General features: G+C 42.9%; 1 protein-coding gene across 1 annotated transcript in view; it reads right to left on the reverse strand.

The window, feature by feature from the left end:
• Positions 1 to 1,763: 1,763 nt before the first annotated feature.
• Positions 1,764 to 17,602, reverse strand: part of LOC110530873 (twisted gastrulation protein homolog 1-A-like) — a 37,204-nt gene continuing 21,365 nt past the window's right edge. Inside the window, exons 4-5 of the mRNA XM_036986655.2 lie at positions 7,803 to 8,063; positions 1,764 to 4,809 (exon numbers count right to left, since the gene is read on the reverse strand). Coding sequence (XP_036842550.2) covers positions 4,628 to 4,809; positions 7,803 to 8,063 — 443 coding nt within the window. The 3' untranslated portion in view covers positions 1,764 to 4,627. The remainder of the gene's footprint in view (positions 4,810 to 7,802; positions 8,064 to 17,602) is intronic.

Raw genomic sequence — 17,602 nt, forward strand, 5'->3', positions numbered from 1 at the left:
AGACGTAGAAACAGAGGAGGACTATTAGACGTAGAAACAGAGGAGGACTATTAGACGTAGAAACAGAGGAGGACTATTAGACGTAGAAACAGAGGAGGACTATTAGACGAAGGAAGGAGGACTATTAGACGAAGGAAGGAGGACTATTAGACGAAGGAACAGAGGACTATTAGACATAGGCAGCTGAAGGATGGTTCCGCCATTCGACCAGTTCAGGACCAAACAACAATTATTTGCAGTAGGCCTATAATCTAATAGACCTAAGACTATGTGATACAGATATTTTGTAGACTATAGCCTAAATGTATACACTAATACATATGCTCTAACTTAACCAGGAGAGCATATGCGAGGAGAGCTTTATTGTGAGAAGGTATTTCATTGCATTGTATAGTTTACACATAAATACACTTTTGAGTTGATTAGCTTCAACACATATACCCTATTACAGAATAAAAGAAAACAGAGGTTAACTATTCATCGAATTCATATAATTTATTTGCATAGATTAAAACATGCTATCAAATCACTTGATCAAGTAGTAAAACCTAAATCATGACAACATAAAATTGCACTGCCTCCCGGGTGGTTAAGGGTGCTGTACTGCAGAGTCCCACTCAGAGTCCCTGGGTTCTCCCCCAGGCTCTGTCGTAACCGGCCGCGACGGAGGTCAGTGGGGCGACGCACAATTGGCCTAGCGTCGTCCGGGTTAGGGAGGGCTTGGTCGGTAGGGATCTCCTTGTCTCATCGCGCACCTGCGACTCCTGTGGCGGGCCGTGCAGTGAGCGCTAACCAAGGTCGCCAGGTGCACGGTGAGACAAGGAGATCCCTACCGACCAAGCCCTCCCTAACCCGGACGACGCTAGGCCAATTGTGCGTCGCCCCCTCTGACACATTGGTGCGGGTTGGATGCGCGCTGTGTTAGAAGCAGTGCGTCGACCTTCTTCTCTCCCGAGCCCGTACGGGAGTTGGAGCGATGAGACAAGGTACTACAACAATTGGATACCAGGAATTTGATATATATTCGTTTTTTTAAAAAACAGCCATAAAAATCAAGCTTTTGGTGATGTATATTAATGCATGTCAATATTAACTATAACACAATACATTACCTCCAACTTGGCCCAATTCACATTTCCAATTTCCCATCCTGACATACCGAGCTAGAATGGATCCTGCGTCTCAACCAATAGCCAATATTGGCTAAATATCCCACGCAGGGCTACAGCAACTTCCAGAGAGTGTCACTCTGATTTGGGTGTCCTTGGCAAAACTGTCGCCGTACCAAGTGGTCACATGTCGTTCTGGGTTCCACTGTGCAAGAGGAGTGTTATGAACATCAAGGCAGACACAGGGTGAATTTTACTTCAAGTAACCATGAAGTTGTTTCTCATTCTGTCCCCCACCAGAGAGAAGACAGGGAAGAAACCACCATTTATCTATTGGCTGCTGCTATACATGTTGATTTGGTTTGTCATTCTATCATTTTTTTCCCCATGGAATTTTAGTAGCATTTAAATATAATTTACTTAGAAGTTATAGTGAGGGAGCTTCGCTCCTCTGTGCTCCGGCAGAACTACACCCCTAATTATAGGTGTTGTGTAATTTAGTGAGAAGTAGAAGTTAAGAACTTATAATGTTGACAGTGGACTGTGTACAAAGCGTTGTTCTGACAATTCCAAACAACTCCATTTTGGTTACTGCTGTCTTATAAATGTTCCATATTGTCAGAATAGAAAGGGTTCACATAACCACAAGACAACAAATATGATGGGAAGTGGACCATTGTTGTAAAAAATACATCATCAATATAAAGTACATATGTAAATATGAAACATACAGTAGCAACACAATATAATAATAATAATAATAATAATAATAATAATAATAATAATAATAATACAAAATAATCCGTGGAAAGAAAATATGTTACATTCAGAGACACGTGAAAGAGACCCATATCAGTGATAGTCACATAGCTGACCGAGAGGAATCTAGGCACAATCATTAACATATTGGACCAACTAGTCGGTCAGGTTTGGTCAGTGATGACACCAGCAACTTACACCGAGCCACTGAGGTGGCTAAAGGGGTAGGTTGTTGTGCAGTGGCGCTTGTAATATACAGAGCATTCAGAAAGTATTCAGACCCCTTTGACATTTTCTACATTTTGTTACGTTACAGCCTTATTGTAAAATGTATTACATAGTTTTCCCCCTCATCAATCTACACACAATACCCCATAATGACATCACAATACCCTATAATGACATCACAATACCCTATAATGACATCACAATACCCCATAATGACAGGTTGTTAGACATTTTTGCAAACTTCAATATCACAATTACATAAGTATTCAGACCCTTTACTCAGTACTTTGTTGAAGCACCTTTGGCAGTGATTACAGCCTCCAGTCTTCTTGGGTATGACCCTACAAGCTTGGCACACCTGTATTTGGGGAGTTTCTCCCATGCTTCTCTGCAGATCCTCTCAAGCTCTGTCAGGTTGGATGGGGAGCGTTGCTGCACAGATATTTTGAGGTTTCTCCAGAGATGTTCGATCGGGTTCAAGTCCGGGCTCTGGCTAGGCCACTCAAAGCCACTCCTGCGTTGTCTTGGCTGTGTTCTTAGGGTCATTGTCCTGTTGGAAGGTGAACCTTCGCCCCAGTCTGAGGTCCTGAGCGCTCTGGAGTAGGTTTTCAGCACGAATCTCTCTGTACTTTGCTCCGTTCATCTTTCCCTCGATCCTGACTAGTCTCCCAGTCCCTGCCGCTGAAAAACATACCAACAGCATGATGATGCCACCACCATGTCTCACCGTAGGGATGGTGCCCGGTTTCCTCCAGATGAGTTCCATCTCGGTTTCATCAGATCAGAGAATCTTGTTTCTCATGGTCTGAGTCCTTTAGGTGCCTTTTGGTAAACTCCAAGCGGGCTGTCATGTGCTTTTTACTGAGGAGTGGCTTCCGTCTGGCCACTCTACCATAAAGGCCTGATTGGTGGAGTGCTGCAGAGATGGTTGTCCTTCTGGAAGGTTCTCCCATCTCCATAGAGGAACTATGGAGCTCTGTCAGAGTGACAATCAGGTTCCTGGTCACCTCCCTGACCAAGGCCCTTATTTCCCCCGATTGTTCAGTTTGTCCGGACGTCCAGCTCTAGGAAGAGTCTTGGTGGTTCCAAACTTCTTCCGTTTAAGAATAATGGAGGCCGGTTCTCCCAGGTGGCTCAGTGTTCTAAGGCCAGCTGTGCCACCAGAGATTCTGGGTTCGAGTCCAGGCTCTGTCGCAGCCGGATGCCCGGGAGGTCCATGGGGCGACGCACGATTGGCCTAGCGTCGTCCGGGTTAGGGAGGGTTTGGCCGGCAGGGATGTCCTTGTCTCATTGCGCACTAGTGACTCCTGTGTCGGGCAGGGCGCAGTGCACGATGACCAGGTCGCCAGGTGTATGGTGTTTCCTCCGACACATTGGTGCAGTTGGCTTCTGGGTTGGATGGGCATTGTGTCAAGAAGCAGTGCGGCTTGGTTGGGTTGTGTTTCAGAGGACGCACGGCTCTCAACCTTCACTTCTCCCGAGTCCGTACGGGAGTTGTAGCGATGAGACAAGACTGTAACTACCAATTGGAAACCAGGAAATTGGGGAGATTTGGGGGTAAAAAAAGAAAAAAAGAATGATGGTGATTTTGGGGACCTTCAATGCTGCAGACATTTTTTGGTACCCTTCCCCAGATCTGTGCCTCGACACAATCCTGTCTCGGAGCTCTACGGACAATTCCTTCAACCTCATGGCTTGATTTTTGCTCTGACATGCACTGTCAACTGTGGGACCTTATATAGACAGGTGTGTGCCTTTCCAAATCATGTCCAATCAATTGAATTTACCACCAGGTGGACTCCAATCAAGTTGTAGAAACATTTCAAGGATGATCAATGGAAACAGGATGCACCTGAGCTCAATTTTAAGTCTCACAGTAAAGGGTCTGAATACTTATGTAAATTAGGTATTTCAGTTTTTTGGTTTTTTTGTCATACATATTTTATGTTTTTGCAAAAATGTATAGAAACCTGTTTTCGCTTTGTCATTATGGGGTATTGTGATGTCATTATGGGGTATTGTGATGTCATTATGGGGTATTGTGATGTCATTATGGGGTATTGTGATGTCATTATGGGGTATTGTGATGTCATTATGGGGTATTGTGATGTCATTATGGGATATTGTGATGTCATTATGGGGTATTGTGATGTCATTATGGGGTATTGTGATGTCATTATGGGGTATTGTGATGTCATTATGGGGTATTGTGTGTAGATTGATGAGGGGGGAAAAATGATTTAATCCATTTTAGAATAAGGCTGTAACGTAACAAAATGTGGAAAAAGTCAAGGGGTCTGAATACTTTCCGAAGGCACGGTGTGGTGTAAATGCATTCATATATTAATAAAATATTTTTGGAGTTCCTAATGGGGTGTTGAGGAGGCTTCCACATCGTCTAGCCCCTCCCTCGAACCGCCCATGCGTTTGGTCCATATATATGGTGTCAGTCTCCAGAACAGACAGTTCATGGATCTATCCACCGCCAGTCTCCAGAACAGACAGTTCATGGATCTATCCACCGCCAGTCTTCAGAACAGACAGTTCATGCACTTCACAGCCTTGCTGCCGTAGTCCAGACACTCCGGGCCGATGCACTGACAACAGGCGTTGTGAAACCAACGGTACTTCGACCCTCCCATCGACTCACAGTATAGTTTACACTGGCGGATGGATACGCAGTCGTCAAAGTAGACCACCGTACACATGTTATCTGGGGGAGAAGGGAGGAGGGATACAGAGAGAAAATAGGGCACAGGTCAGTTATCTTAGTAACAGCATGTTTAACACAGAACTAGTATTCCAGTAATCCCATGTAGACCTATTTAAAGCTGTTCCAGTAATCCCATGTAGACATATTTAAAGCCGTTCCAGTAATCCCATATAGACATATTTAAAGCCGTTCCAGTAATCCCATGTAGACATATTTAAAGCAGTTCCAGTAATCCCATATAGACATATTTAAAGCCGTTCCAGTAATCCCATGTAGACATATTTAAAGCCGTTCCAGTAAACCCATATAGACATATTTAAAGCCGTTCCAGTAATCCCATGTAGACATATTTAAAGCAGTTCCAGTAATCCCATGTAGACATATTTAAAGCAGTTCCAGTAATCCCATATAGACATATTTAAAGCCGTTCCAGTAATCCCATATAGACATATTTAAAGCCGTTCCAGTAATCCCATATAGACATATTTAAAGCAGTTCCAGTAATCCCATATAGACATATTTAAAGCCGTTCCAGTAATCCCATATAGACATATTTAAAGCCGTTCCAGTAATCCCATGTAGACATATTTAAAGCCGTTCCAGTAATCCCATATAGACATATTTAAAGCCGTTCCAGTAATCCCATATAGACATATTTAAAGCCGTTCCAGTAATCCCATGTAGACATATTTAAAGCCGTTCCAGTAAACCCATATAGACATATTTAAAGCCGTTCCAGTAATCCCATGTAGACATATTTAAAGCCGTTCCAGTAATCCCATATAGACATATTTAAAGCCGTTCCAGTAATCCCATGTAGACCTATTTAAAGACGTTCCAGTAATCCCAAATAGACATATTTAAAGCCGTTCCAGTAATCCCATATAGACATATTTAAAGCCGTTCCAGTAATCCCATGTAGACATATTTAAAGCAGTTCCAGTAATCCCATGTAGACATATTTAAAGCCGTTCCAGTAATCCCATATAGACATATTTAAAGCCGTTCCAGTAATCCCATGTAGACATATTTAAAGCCGTTCCAGTAATCCCATATAGACATATTTAAAGCCGTTCCAGTAATCCCATGTAGACATATTTAAAGCCGTTCCAGTAATCCCATGTAGACATATTTAAAGCCGTTCCAGTAATCCCATGTAGACATATTTAAAGCTGTTCCAGTAATCCCATGTAGACATATTTAAAGCCGTTCCAGTAATCCCAAGTAGACATATTTAAAGCCGTTCCAGTAATCCCATGTAGACATATTTAAAGCCGTTCCAGTAATCCCATGTAGACATATTTAAAGCAGTTCCAGTAATCCCATATAGACATATTTAAAGCCGTTCCAGTAAACCCATATAGACATATTTAAAGCCGTTCCAGTAATCCCATGTAGACATATTTAAAGCAGTTCCAGTAATCCCATATAGACATATTTAAAGCCGTTCCAGTAATCCCATGTAGACATATTTAAAGCCGTTCCAGTAAACCCATATAGACATATTTAAAGCCGTTCCAGTAATCCCATGTAGACATATTTAAAGCAGTTCCAGTAATCCCATATAGACATATTTAAAGCCGTTCCAGTAATCCCATATAGACATATTTAAAGCCGTTCCAGTAATCCCATATAGACATATTTAAAGCAGTTCCAGTAATCCCATATAGACATATTTAAAGCTGTTCCAGTAATCCCATGTAGACATATTTAAAGCCGTTCCAGTAATCCCATATAGACATATTTAAAGCCGTTCCAGTAATCCCATGTAGACATATTTAAAGCTGTTCCAGTAATCCCATGTAGACATATTTAAAGCCGTTCCAGTAATCCCATATAGACATATTTAAAGCCGTTCCAGTAATCCCATGTAGACATATTTAAAGCTGTTCCAGTAATACCATGTAGACATATTTAAAGCCGTTCCAGTAATCCCATGTAGACATATTTAAAGCCGTTCCAGTAATCCCATGTAGACATATTTAAAGCCGTAGTTAGTAACTACCTGCAAAAAGCAGTCATATTTAACCCTCAATGTTTTCATTACTGAGGACAATGCCACCCACTCTGGTGTGTGTGTGTGTGTGTGTGTGTGTGTGTGTGTGTGTGTGTGTGTGTGTGTGTGTGTGTGTGTGTGTATATATATATATATCTCAGTTGCTAGAGAGAGAGAGAGAAAATATACACTTTCAATTAACCCACGGCAGTCAGAAAAGGAGGAGAGAGAGAAGGTTACCACCATCACCACAGACTGAACACACCATCCGCTGTATCAGACAGCGGTTCTATAGTATAGAAAAAGCAGTTCTATAGTATAGAAGTAACAGCTCTTCTATTTAACCTGTGTTTTACTAGCACAGGTACATCTGGGTCTAAACAGATAGTTGATCTTTGACATATACGTCTCTCCTTGAATCTCCCACTGAAAGGAACACCAGCCGCCTCTGTTATGTCATACTATTCTAGTCATGTGGTTCTACAGTCGTAGTAAGATATTTCTGTGGTTCCACAGTCTAATCAATCTATTTATGTGGTTCCACAGTCTAATCAATCTGTTTCTATGGTTCTACAGTCTAATCAATCTGTTTCTGTGGTTCCACAGTCTAATCATTCTATTTTTATGGTACCACAGTCTAATCAATCTGTTTCTGTGGTTCCACAGTCTAATCAATCTGTTTCTGTGGTTCCACAGTCTAATCAATCTGTTTCTGTGGTTCCACAGTCTAATCAATCTGTTTATGTGGTTCCACAGTCTAATCAATCTGTTTCTATGGTTCCACAGTCTAATCAATCTGTTTCTGTGGTTCCACAGTCTAATCATTCTATTTCTATGGTACCACAGTCTAATCAATCTATTTCTATGGTTCCACAGTCTAATCAATCTGTTTCTGTGGTTCCACAGTCTAATCATTCTATTTCTGTGGTTCCACAGTCTAATCAATCTATTTCTATGGTACCCCAGTCTAATCTTTCTATTTCTACGGTTCCTCTACCTTGAGTGTCGTATCTTGCGTGAATGCTGTTGCCGGGGATTGACATGTTCTGATGCTGGTCGTCAAGCGTCTCCAGGAAGGAGACCAGGTTCTCGTGGTGAGATAGTTCCTCGGCAACGGGGAAGGACACCACCATCATGTTGATAGGGGCGTCGCCCTCCGTGAGGGCTCGGAACAACGAGGGGATTGGTCGATGGAGTTCCTCCACTGTGCTCTTAGAGGTGGCTGGAGTATCGCTGTAGTTCTTAGGGTTACACATCCCTGAGAGAGAGACAGAGAGAGAAAGGGAGGGAGGGGGAGAGAGAGCGAGACAGAGAGAAAGGGAGGGAGGGGGAGAGAGAGAGACAGAGGGAGAGAGAGAGAGAGGGGGGGAGGGGGAGAGAGAGGGAGGTTGGGAGGAAGGGGGAGAGAGAGAGACGGAGAGAGAAAGGGAGGGAGGGGAGAGAGAGAGACAGAGGGAGAGAAAGGGAGGGAGGGGGAGAGAGAGAGAGAGAGGGAGAGAGAGAGAGACAGAGAGAGAAAGGGAGGGGGAGAGAGAGAGAGACAGAGAGAGAAAGGGAGGGGGAGAGAGGGATGGAGGGAGGGAGGGAGAGAGAGAGAGGGAGGGAGGGAGGAGAGAGAAAGAGATACAGAGAAAGAGGGAGGGAGGAGAGAGAAAGGGAGGGAGGGGGAGAGAGAGAGACAGAGGGAGGGAGGAGAGAGAAAGAGAGACAGAGAAAGAGGGAGGGAGGAGAGAGAAAGGGAGAGAGAGAGAGAGAGAGAGAGAGAGAGAAAGAGGGAGGGAGGGGGAGAGAGAGAGAGACAGAGGAAGAGGGAGGGAGGAGAGAGAAAGGGGGGGAGGGAGGGAGGGAGAGGTAGAGAGAGAAAGACAGACAGAGAGAGAGAGATGATAATATATTTTAAAAGGTTTAGTGGTTTCTATACAAGTAGTTCTGACCAAAATGATTTGATTAAAATTACAATTGTTTATTCTTTATGATATAGAGTAGCTGTTACTTCAGAGAAACATCAGATATGATTAGCCTAACATTGTAATGAGTCTAAGTGAATTAGATAAATCATTTAATGAGCAGCAAAGTTTGACGGAGGAATATTGGATTACAAACCAACCAATGCTAAAAACAGAGCCAAGACAGCTGTTTCAGATAAACCACCATACACATTGGCCAACTCTCCCTCCCTCCCTCCCTCCCTCCCTCTCCCTCCCTCCACTCTCCCTTCCTCCTCCCTCCCTCCACTCCTCCCTCCCTCCCTCCACTCTCCCTCCCTCCACTCCTCCCTCCATCCTCCCTCCTTCCACTCTCCTTCCCTCCTCCCTCCCTCCCTCCACTCCTCCCTCCCTCCCTCCACTCTCCCTCCCTCCCTCCCTCCTCCACTCTCCCTCCCTCCACTCCTCCCTCCCTCCCTCCCTCCACCCTCCCCCCTCCCATCCTCCCTCCACTCCTCCCTCCATCCATCCACTCCTCCCTCCCTCCCTCCTCCCTCCACTCCTCCCTCCATCCATCCACTCCTCCCTCCATCCATCCACTCCTCCCTCCCTCCCTCCCTCCACTCCTCCCTCCACCCCTCCCTCCATCCCTCCCTCCCTCCCTCCTCCCTTCACTCCTCCCTCCTCCCTCCCTCCACTCCTCCCTCCTCCCTCTACTCCTCCCTTCACTCCTCCCTCCTCCCTCCCTCCTCCCTCCACTCCTCCCTCCCTCCTCCCTCCACTCCTCCCTCCATCCCAAATACCAACTTTGCTTCCCCTCTACCTCCCCCTCGTCAGTCAACCCAAACCACTCACAGACACTGTCACACGCATCCCTCCCTCTCTCTCTCTCTCTCTCTCTCTCTCTCTCCCCTCCCCCTCTCTAGATCCCTCCCTCCCTCCAAGGGATTTTATCTATTAGCATGGGAAACATATGTAAAGCAAGTGAACCCATCATAATCTCTCTCTCTCTCTCTCTCTCTCTCTCTCTCACACACACAGCAATGCTCTCACAGGACTAAGATCAAATCGTATTACCCCGGCTCTGACGCTTGTTGGATGTGGCAAACCATTACAGACTACAAAGGGAAGCACAGCCGAGAGCTGCCCAGTGACACAAGCCTACCAGATGAGCTAAACTACTTCTATGCTCGCTTCGAGGCAAATAACACTGAAACATGCATGAGAGCACCAGCTGTTCTGGAAGACAGCCAATGTGAGTAAGACCTTTGAACAGGTCAACATTCACAAGGCCGCAGGGCCAGACGGATTACCAGGAACACTAAGGTAACCTGTATAAATTACTACCGACCCATAGCACTCACGTCTGTAGCCATGAAGTGCTTTGAAAGGCTGGTCATGGCTCACATCAACACTGTCATCCCAGAAACCCTATACCCACTCCAGTTTGCATACCGCCCTAACAGATCCACAGATGATGCAATCTCTATTGCACTCCACACTGCCCTTTCCCACCTGTACAAAAGGAACACCTACGTGAGAATGCTATTCATTGACAACAGCTCAGCGTTCAACACCATAGTGCCCTCAAAGCTCATCACTAAGCTAAGGACCCTGGGATTCAACACCTCCCTCTGCAACTGGATCCTGGACTTCCTGATGGGCCGCCCCCAGGTGGTAAGGGTAGGTAACAACACATCTGCCACGCTGATCCTCAACACAGGGGTGCGTGCTCAGTCCCTTCCTGTACTCCCTGTTCACTCATGACTGCACGGCCAGGCACGACTCCAACACCATCATTAAGTTTGCAGACGACACAACAGTATTGTAACACTGTTAAACTACAGGGCTATCCTCCTCAGTCCTCCACAGTGTATTGTAACACTGTTAAACTACAGGGCTATCCTCCTCAGTCCTCCACAGTGTATTGTAACACTGTTAAACAGGTCCACCCTAAAGCCATAGCTGCAACATCAACAAGACATCTGTGTACATGAGTGTGTGTGTGCATGTGAGTTACATGCATGTGTGCGTGTGTGTGCATGCGTATATGCGCACGTGAGTGCTGCGTATATTTATATATATATATATATATATATATATATATATATATATACACACAGTTGAAGTCGGAAGTTTACATACACCTTAGCCAAATACATTTAAACTCAGTTTTTCACAATTCCTGACATTTAATCCTTGTAAAAATTCCCTGTCTTAGGTCAGTTAGGATCACCACTTTATTTTAAGAATGTGAAATGTCAGAATAATAGCAGAGAGAATGATTTATTTCAGCTTTTATTTCTTTCATCACATTCCCAGTGGGTTAGAAGTTTACATACACTCAATTAGTATTTGGTAGCATTGCCAATAAATTGTTTAACTTGGGTCAAACGTTTCGGGTAGCCTTCCACAAGTTTCACACAATAAGTTGGGTAAATTTTGGCCCATTCCTCCTGACAGAGCTGGTGTAACTGAGTCAGGTTTGTAGGCCTCCTTGCTCTCACACGCTTTTTCAGTTAGATACTTTTGTACCTGTTTCCTCCAGCATCTTCACAAGGTCCTTTGCTGTTGTTCAGGGATTGATTTGCACTTTTCGCACCAAAGTACGTTTATCTCTAGGACACAGAACGCGTCTACTTCCTGAGCGGTATGACAGCTGTGTGGTGTTTAACCTTGCATACTATTGTTTGTACAGATGAACGTGGTACCTTCAGGCGTTTGGAAATTGCTACCAAGGATGTACCAGACTTGTGGAGGTCTACAATTATTTTTCTGAGGTGTTGGCTGATTTATTTAGATTTTCCCATGATGTCAAGCAAAGAGGCACTGAGTTTGAAGGTAGGCCTTGAAATACATCCACAGGTACACCTCCAATTGACTCAAATGATGTCAATTAGCCTATCAGAAGCTTCTAAAGCCATGACATCATTTTCTGGAATTTTCCAAGCTGTTTAAAGGCTGTTTAAAGGCACAGTCAACTTAGTGTATGTAAACTTCTGACCCACTGGAATTGTGATACAGTGAATTATAAGTGGAAAAATCTGTCTGTAAACAATTGTTGGAAAAATGACTTGTGTCATGCACAAAGTAGATGTCCTAACCGACTTGCCAAAACTATAGTTTGTTAACAAGAAATGTGTGGAGTGGTTGGAAAAACGAGTTTTAATGACTCTAACCTAAGTGTATGTAAACTTCCGACATCAACTGTATGTGTGTGTGTGTAGAAGTGTGGATATATATATATATGTATGTGTGTGTGTGTGTGTGTGTGTGTGTGTGTGTGTGTGTGTGTGTGTGTGTGTGGGTGGGTTTGAGTCCTAGCTGTAGCAGCCTGGATACATTACATCCTCTGTCACATGCTTCATCTTGGATCTGTCTCCCACATAAAAGGGGGTCAGAGAGGGAGCTTACAGCTGGCCTGGCTAGCTTTGGTCTGGTGGGCTGTCAACACATACAGTAATATATGTCTCCTGGCAAAAGACAAAACAGCTCTCTACGGGAGTATATGGCAGTATATCTAGTTTACTTTATCAGAGTGGCTGCGGATCTGACCTTTTCGGGATATTTAGTCCACCACACTAAACAATCTGGAGCTTCCTGAAACATCTGCTCATGTGCAGATGATACAATGATACAATGATACAATGATACAATGATACAATGATACAATGATACAATGCGAATTCTCTACTTTACTCACAGAGAGCAGGCTACTGAGGGCAATGGTTGTTGTTTAGTAAAAATGGTTGTTGTTTAGTGATTAAAGCTCAACTAACGTCTGCAAGAGCACATTACGACCACAATGTTCTACATAACACAACATAATACTGTAAGACAAAACAACACCGCATCCAATCGTCTGTGATCGTTCTTCAAAACAAATGAACCAATCAGTTTCATGGATATGCATTCAGATGTTGTCGAGCTACACAGTGTTGAAGTAACCTACAGTGTTGAAGTATCCTACAGTGTTGAAGTATCCTACAGTGTTGAAGTATCCTACAGTGTTGAAGTAACCTACAGTGTTGAAGTATCCTACAGTGTTGAAGTATCCTACAGTGTTGAAGTATCCTACAGTGTTGAAGTATCCTACAGTGTTGAAGTAGCCTACAGTGTTGAAGTAGTCTACAGTGTTGAAGTAGTCTACAGTGTTGAAGTAGTCTACAGTGTTGAAGTAGTCTACAGTGTTGAAGTATCCTACAGTGTTGAAGTAGTCTACAGTGTTGAAGTATCCTACAGTGTTGAAGTAGTCTACAGTGTTGAAGTAGTCTACAGTGTTGAAGTAGTCTACAGTGTTGAAGTAGTCTACAGTGTTGAAGTATCCTACAGTGGTGAAGTAACCTACAGTGTTGAAGTATCCTACAGTGTTGAAGTAGTCTACAGTGTTGAAGTATCCTACAGTGTTGAAGTATCCTACAGTGTTGAAGTAGTCTACAGTGTTGAAGTAGTCTACAGTGTTGAAGTAGTCTACAGTGTTGAAGTATCCTACAGTGGTGAAGTAGTCTACAGTGTTGAAGTATCCTACAGTGTTGAAGTATCCTACAGTGTTGAAGTAACCTACAGTGTTGAAGTATCCTACAGTGTTGAAGTAGCCTACAGTGTTGAAGTAGTCTACAGTGTTGAAGTATCCTACAGTGTTGAAGTATCCTACAGTGTTGAAGTAACCTACAGTGTTGAAGTATCCTACAGTGTTGAAGTAACCTACAGTGTTGAAGTAGTCTACAGTGTTGAAGTATCCTACAGTGTTGAAGTATCCTACAGTGTTGAAGTAGTCTACAGTGTTGAAGTATCCTACAGTGTTGAAGTATCCTACAGTGTTGAAGTAACCTACAGTGTTGAAGTAACCTACAGTGTTGAAGTATCCTACAGTGTTGAAGTAGTCTACAGTGTTGAAGTAGTCTACAGTGTTGAAGTATCCTACAGTGTTGAAGTAACCTACAGTGTTGAAGTATCCTACAGTGTTGAAGTATCCTACAGTGTTGAAGTATCCTACAGTGTTGAAGTATCCTACAGTGTTGAAGTAACCTACAGTGTTGAAGTATCCTACAGTGTTGAAGTATCCTACAGTGTTGAAGTAACCTACAGTGTTGAAGTATCCTACAGTGTTGAAGTAGTCTACAGTGTTGAAGTATCCTACAGTGTTGAAGTATCCTACAGTGTTGAAGTAGTCTACAGTGTTGAAGTATCCTACAGTGTTGAAGTATCCTACAGTGTTGAAGTAACCTACAGTGTTGAAGTATCCTACAGTGTTGAAGTATCCTACAGTGTTGAAGTAGTCTACAGTGTTGAAGTATCCTACAGTGTTGAAGTATCCTACAGTGTTGAAGTAGTCTACAGTGTTGAAGTATCCTACAGTGTTGAAGTAGTCTACAGTGTTGAAGTAGTCTACAGTGTTGAAGTATCCTACAGTGTTGAAGTATCCTACAGTGTTGAAGTATCCTACAGTGTTGAAGTATCCTACAGTGTTGAAGTAGTCTACAGTGTTGAAGTATCCTACAGTGTTGTGTTGAAGTAGTCTACAGTGTTGAAGTAGTCTACAGTGTTGAAGTATCCTACAGTGTTGTGTTGAAGTATCCTACAGTGTTGAAGTAGTCTACAGTGTTGAAGTAGTCTACAGTGTTGAAGTATCCTACAGTGTTGTGTTGAAGTAGTCTACAGTGTTGAAGTAGTCTACAGTGTTGAAGTATCCTACAGTGTTGTGTTGAAGTAGTCTACAGTGTTGAAGTAGTCTACAGTGTTGAAGTATCCTACAGTGTTGTGTTGAAGTAGTCTACAGTGTTGAAGTATCCTACAGTGTTGTGTTGAAGTAGTCTACAGTGTTGAAGTAGTCTACAGTGTTGAAGTAACCTACAGTGTTGAAGTATCCTACAGTGTTGAAGTATCCTACAGTGTTGAAGTATCCTACAGTGTTGAAGTATCCTACAGTGTTGAAGTATCCTACAGTGTTGAAGTAACCTACAGTGTTGAAGTAACCTATAGTGTTGAAGTATCCTACAGTGTTGTGTTGAAGTAGCCTACAGTGTTGTGTTGAAGTAGTCTACAGTGTTGAAGTATCCTACAGTGTTGAAGTATCCTACAGTGTTGAAGTAACCTATAGTGTTGAAGTATCCTACAGTGTTGTGTTGAAGTAGCCTACAGTGTTGTGTTGAAGTAGCCTACAGTGTTGTGTTGAAGTAGTCTACAGTGTTGAAGTAGTCTACAGTGTTGAAGTAGTCTACAGTGTTGAAGTATCCTACAGTGTTGAAGTATCCTACAGTGTTGAAGTATCCTACAGTGTTGAAGTATCCTACAGTGTTGAAGTATCCTACAGTGTTGAAGTAACCTATAGTGTTGAAGTAGTCTACAGTGTTGAAGGTTCCTACAGTGTTGAAGTAGCCTACAGTGTTGAAGTATCCTACAGTGTTGAAGTATCCTACAGTGTTGAAGTATCCTACAGTGTTGAAGTATCCTACAGTGTTGAAGTAACCTATAGTGTTGAAGTAACCTATAGTGTTGAAGTAGTCTACAGTGTTGAAGTATCCTACAGTGTTGAAGTATCCTACAGTGTTGAAGTATCCTACAGTGTTGAAGTAGTCTACAGTGTTGAAGTAGTCTACAGTGTTGAAGTAACCTACAGTGTTGAAGTAACCTATAGTGTTGAAGTAGTCTACAGTGTTGTGTTGAAGTAGCCTACAGTGTTGTGTTGAAGTAGCCTACAGTGTTGTGTTGAAGTAGCCTACAGTGTTGTGTTGAAGGATCCTACAGTGTTGTGTTGAAGGATCCTACAGTGTTGAAGTAGTCTACAGTGTTGAAGTATCCTACAGTGTTGAAGTAACCTATAGTGTTGAAGTAGTCTACAGTGTTGAAGTATCCTACAGTGTTGAAGTATCCTACAGTGTTGAAGTAGTCTACAGTGTTGAAGTATCCTACAGTGTTGAAGTAGTCTACAGTGTTGAAGTATCCTACAGTGTTTAAGTAACCTACAGTGTTGAAGTAACCTACAGTGTTGAAGTATCCTACAGTGTTGAAGTAGTCTACAGTGTTGAAGTAGTCTACAGTGTTGAAGTAACCTACAGTGTTGAAGTATCCTACAGTGTTGAAGTATCCTACAGTGTTGAAGTATCCTACAGTGTTGAAGTATCCTACAGTGTTGAAGTAGTCTACAGTGTTGAAGTATCCTACAGTGTTGAAGTAGTCTACAGTGTTGAAGTAGTCTACAGTGTTGAAGTAGTCTACAGTGTTGAAGTAGTCTACAGTGTTGAAGTAACCTACAGTGTTGTGTTGAAGGATCCTACAGTGTTGTGTTGAAGGATCCTACAGTGTTGTGTTGAAGTAGCCTACAGTGTTGTGTTGAAGTAGCCTACAGTGTTGAAGTAGTCTACAGTGTTGAAGTAGTCTACAGTGTTGAAGTATCCTACAGTGTTGAAGTATCCTACAGTGTTGAAGTAGCCTACAGTGTTGAAGTATCCTACAGTGTTGAAGTAGCCTACAGTGTTGAAGTATCCTACAGTGTTGAAGTAGTCTACAGTGTTGAAGTATCCTACAGTGTTGAAGTAACCTACAGTGTTGAAGTATCCTACAGTGTTGAAGTAACCTACAGTGTTGAAGTAACCTATAGTGTTGAAGTAGTCTACAGTGTTGAAGTAGTCTACAGTGTTGAAGTAACCTACAGTGTTGAAGTATCCTACAGTGTTGAAGTATCCTACAGTGTTGAAGTAGTCTACAGTGTTGAAGTATCCTACAGTGTTGAAGTAGCCTACAGTGTTGAAGTATCCTACAGTGTTGAAGTAGTCTACAGTGTTGAAGTATCCTACAGTGTTGAAGTATCCTACAGTGTTGAAGTAACCTACAGTGTTGAAGTAGTCTACAGTGTTGAAGTAACCTACAGTGTTGTGTTGAAGTATCCTACAGTGTTGTGTTGAAGGATCCTACAGTGTTGTGTTGAAGTAGCCTACAGTGTTGTGTTGAAGTAGCCTACAGTGTTGAAGTAGTCTACAGTGTTGAAGTAGTCTACAGTGTTGAAGTATCCTACAGTGTTGAAGTATCCTACAGTGTTGAAGTAGCCTACAGTGTTGAAGTATCCTACAGTGTTGAAGTAGCCTACAGTGTTGAAGTATCCTACAGTGTTGAAGTAGTCTACAGTGTTGAAGTATCCTACAGTGTTGAAGTAACCTACAGTGTTGAAGTATCCTACAGTGTTGAAGTAACCTACAGTGTTGAAGTAACCTATAGTGTTGAAGTAGTCTACAGTGTTGAAGTAGTCTACAGTGTTGAAGTAACCTACAGTGTTGAAGTATCCTACAGTGTTGAAGTATCCTACAGTGTTGAAGTATCCTACAGTGTTGAAGTATCCTACAGTGTTGAAGTAGCCTACAGTGTTGAAGTATCCTACAGTGTTGAAGTAGTCTACAGTGTTGAAGTATCCTACAGTGTTGAAGTATCCTACAGTGTTGAAGTAACCTACAGTGTTGAAGTAACCTACAGTGTTGTGTTGAAGTAGTCTACAGTGTTGAAGTATCCTACAGTGTTGTTTTGAAGGATCCTACAGTGTTGTGTTGAAGTAGTGTAAAGTGTTGTGTTGAAGGATCCTGTTAGCCAGCCTGCCAGCTTAGTGGAGTCTGCCACTAGCACAGTCAGTGTTGTCACAATGTTCCAACATCTAGTGGAAAGCCTTCCCAGAAGAGTGGAGGCTGTTATAGCAGCAATGTTCCAACATCTAGTGGAAAGCCTTCCCAGAAGAGTGGAGGCTGTTATAGCAGCAATGTTCCAGCATCTAGTGGAAAGCCTTCCCAGAAGAGTGGAGGCTGTTATAGCAGCAATGTTCCTACCTCTAGTGGAAAACCTTCCCAGAAGAGTGGAGGCTGTTATAGCAGCAATGTTCCAACATCTA

The sequence above is a fragment of the Oncorhynchus mykiss genome, chromosome 8 (genome assembly GCF_057628025.1).
Source record: "Oncorhynchus mykiss isolate SJ-2025 chromosome 8, ASM5762802v1, whole genome shotgun sequence".
NCBI lineage: Eukaryota > Metazoa > Chordata > Actinopteri > Salmoniformes > Salmonidae > Oncorhynchus > Oncorhynchus mykiss.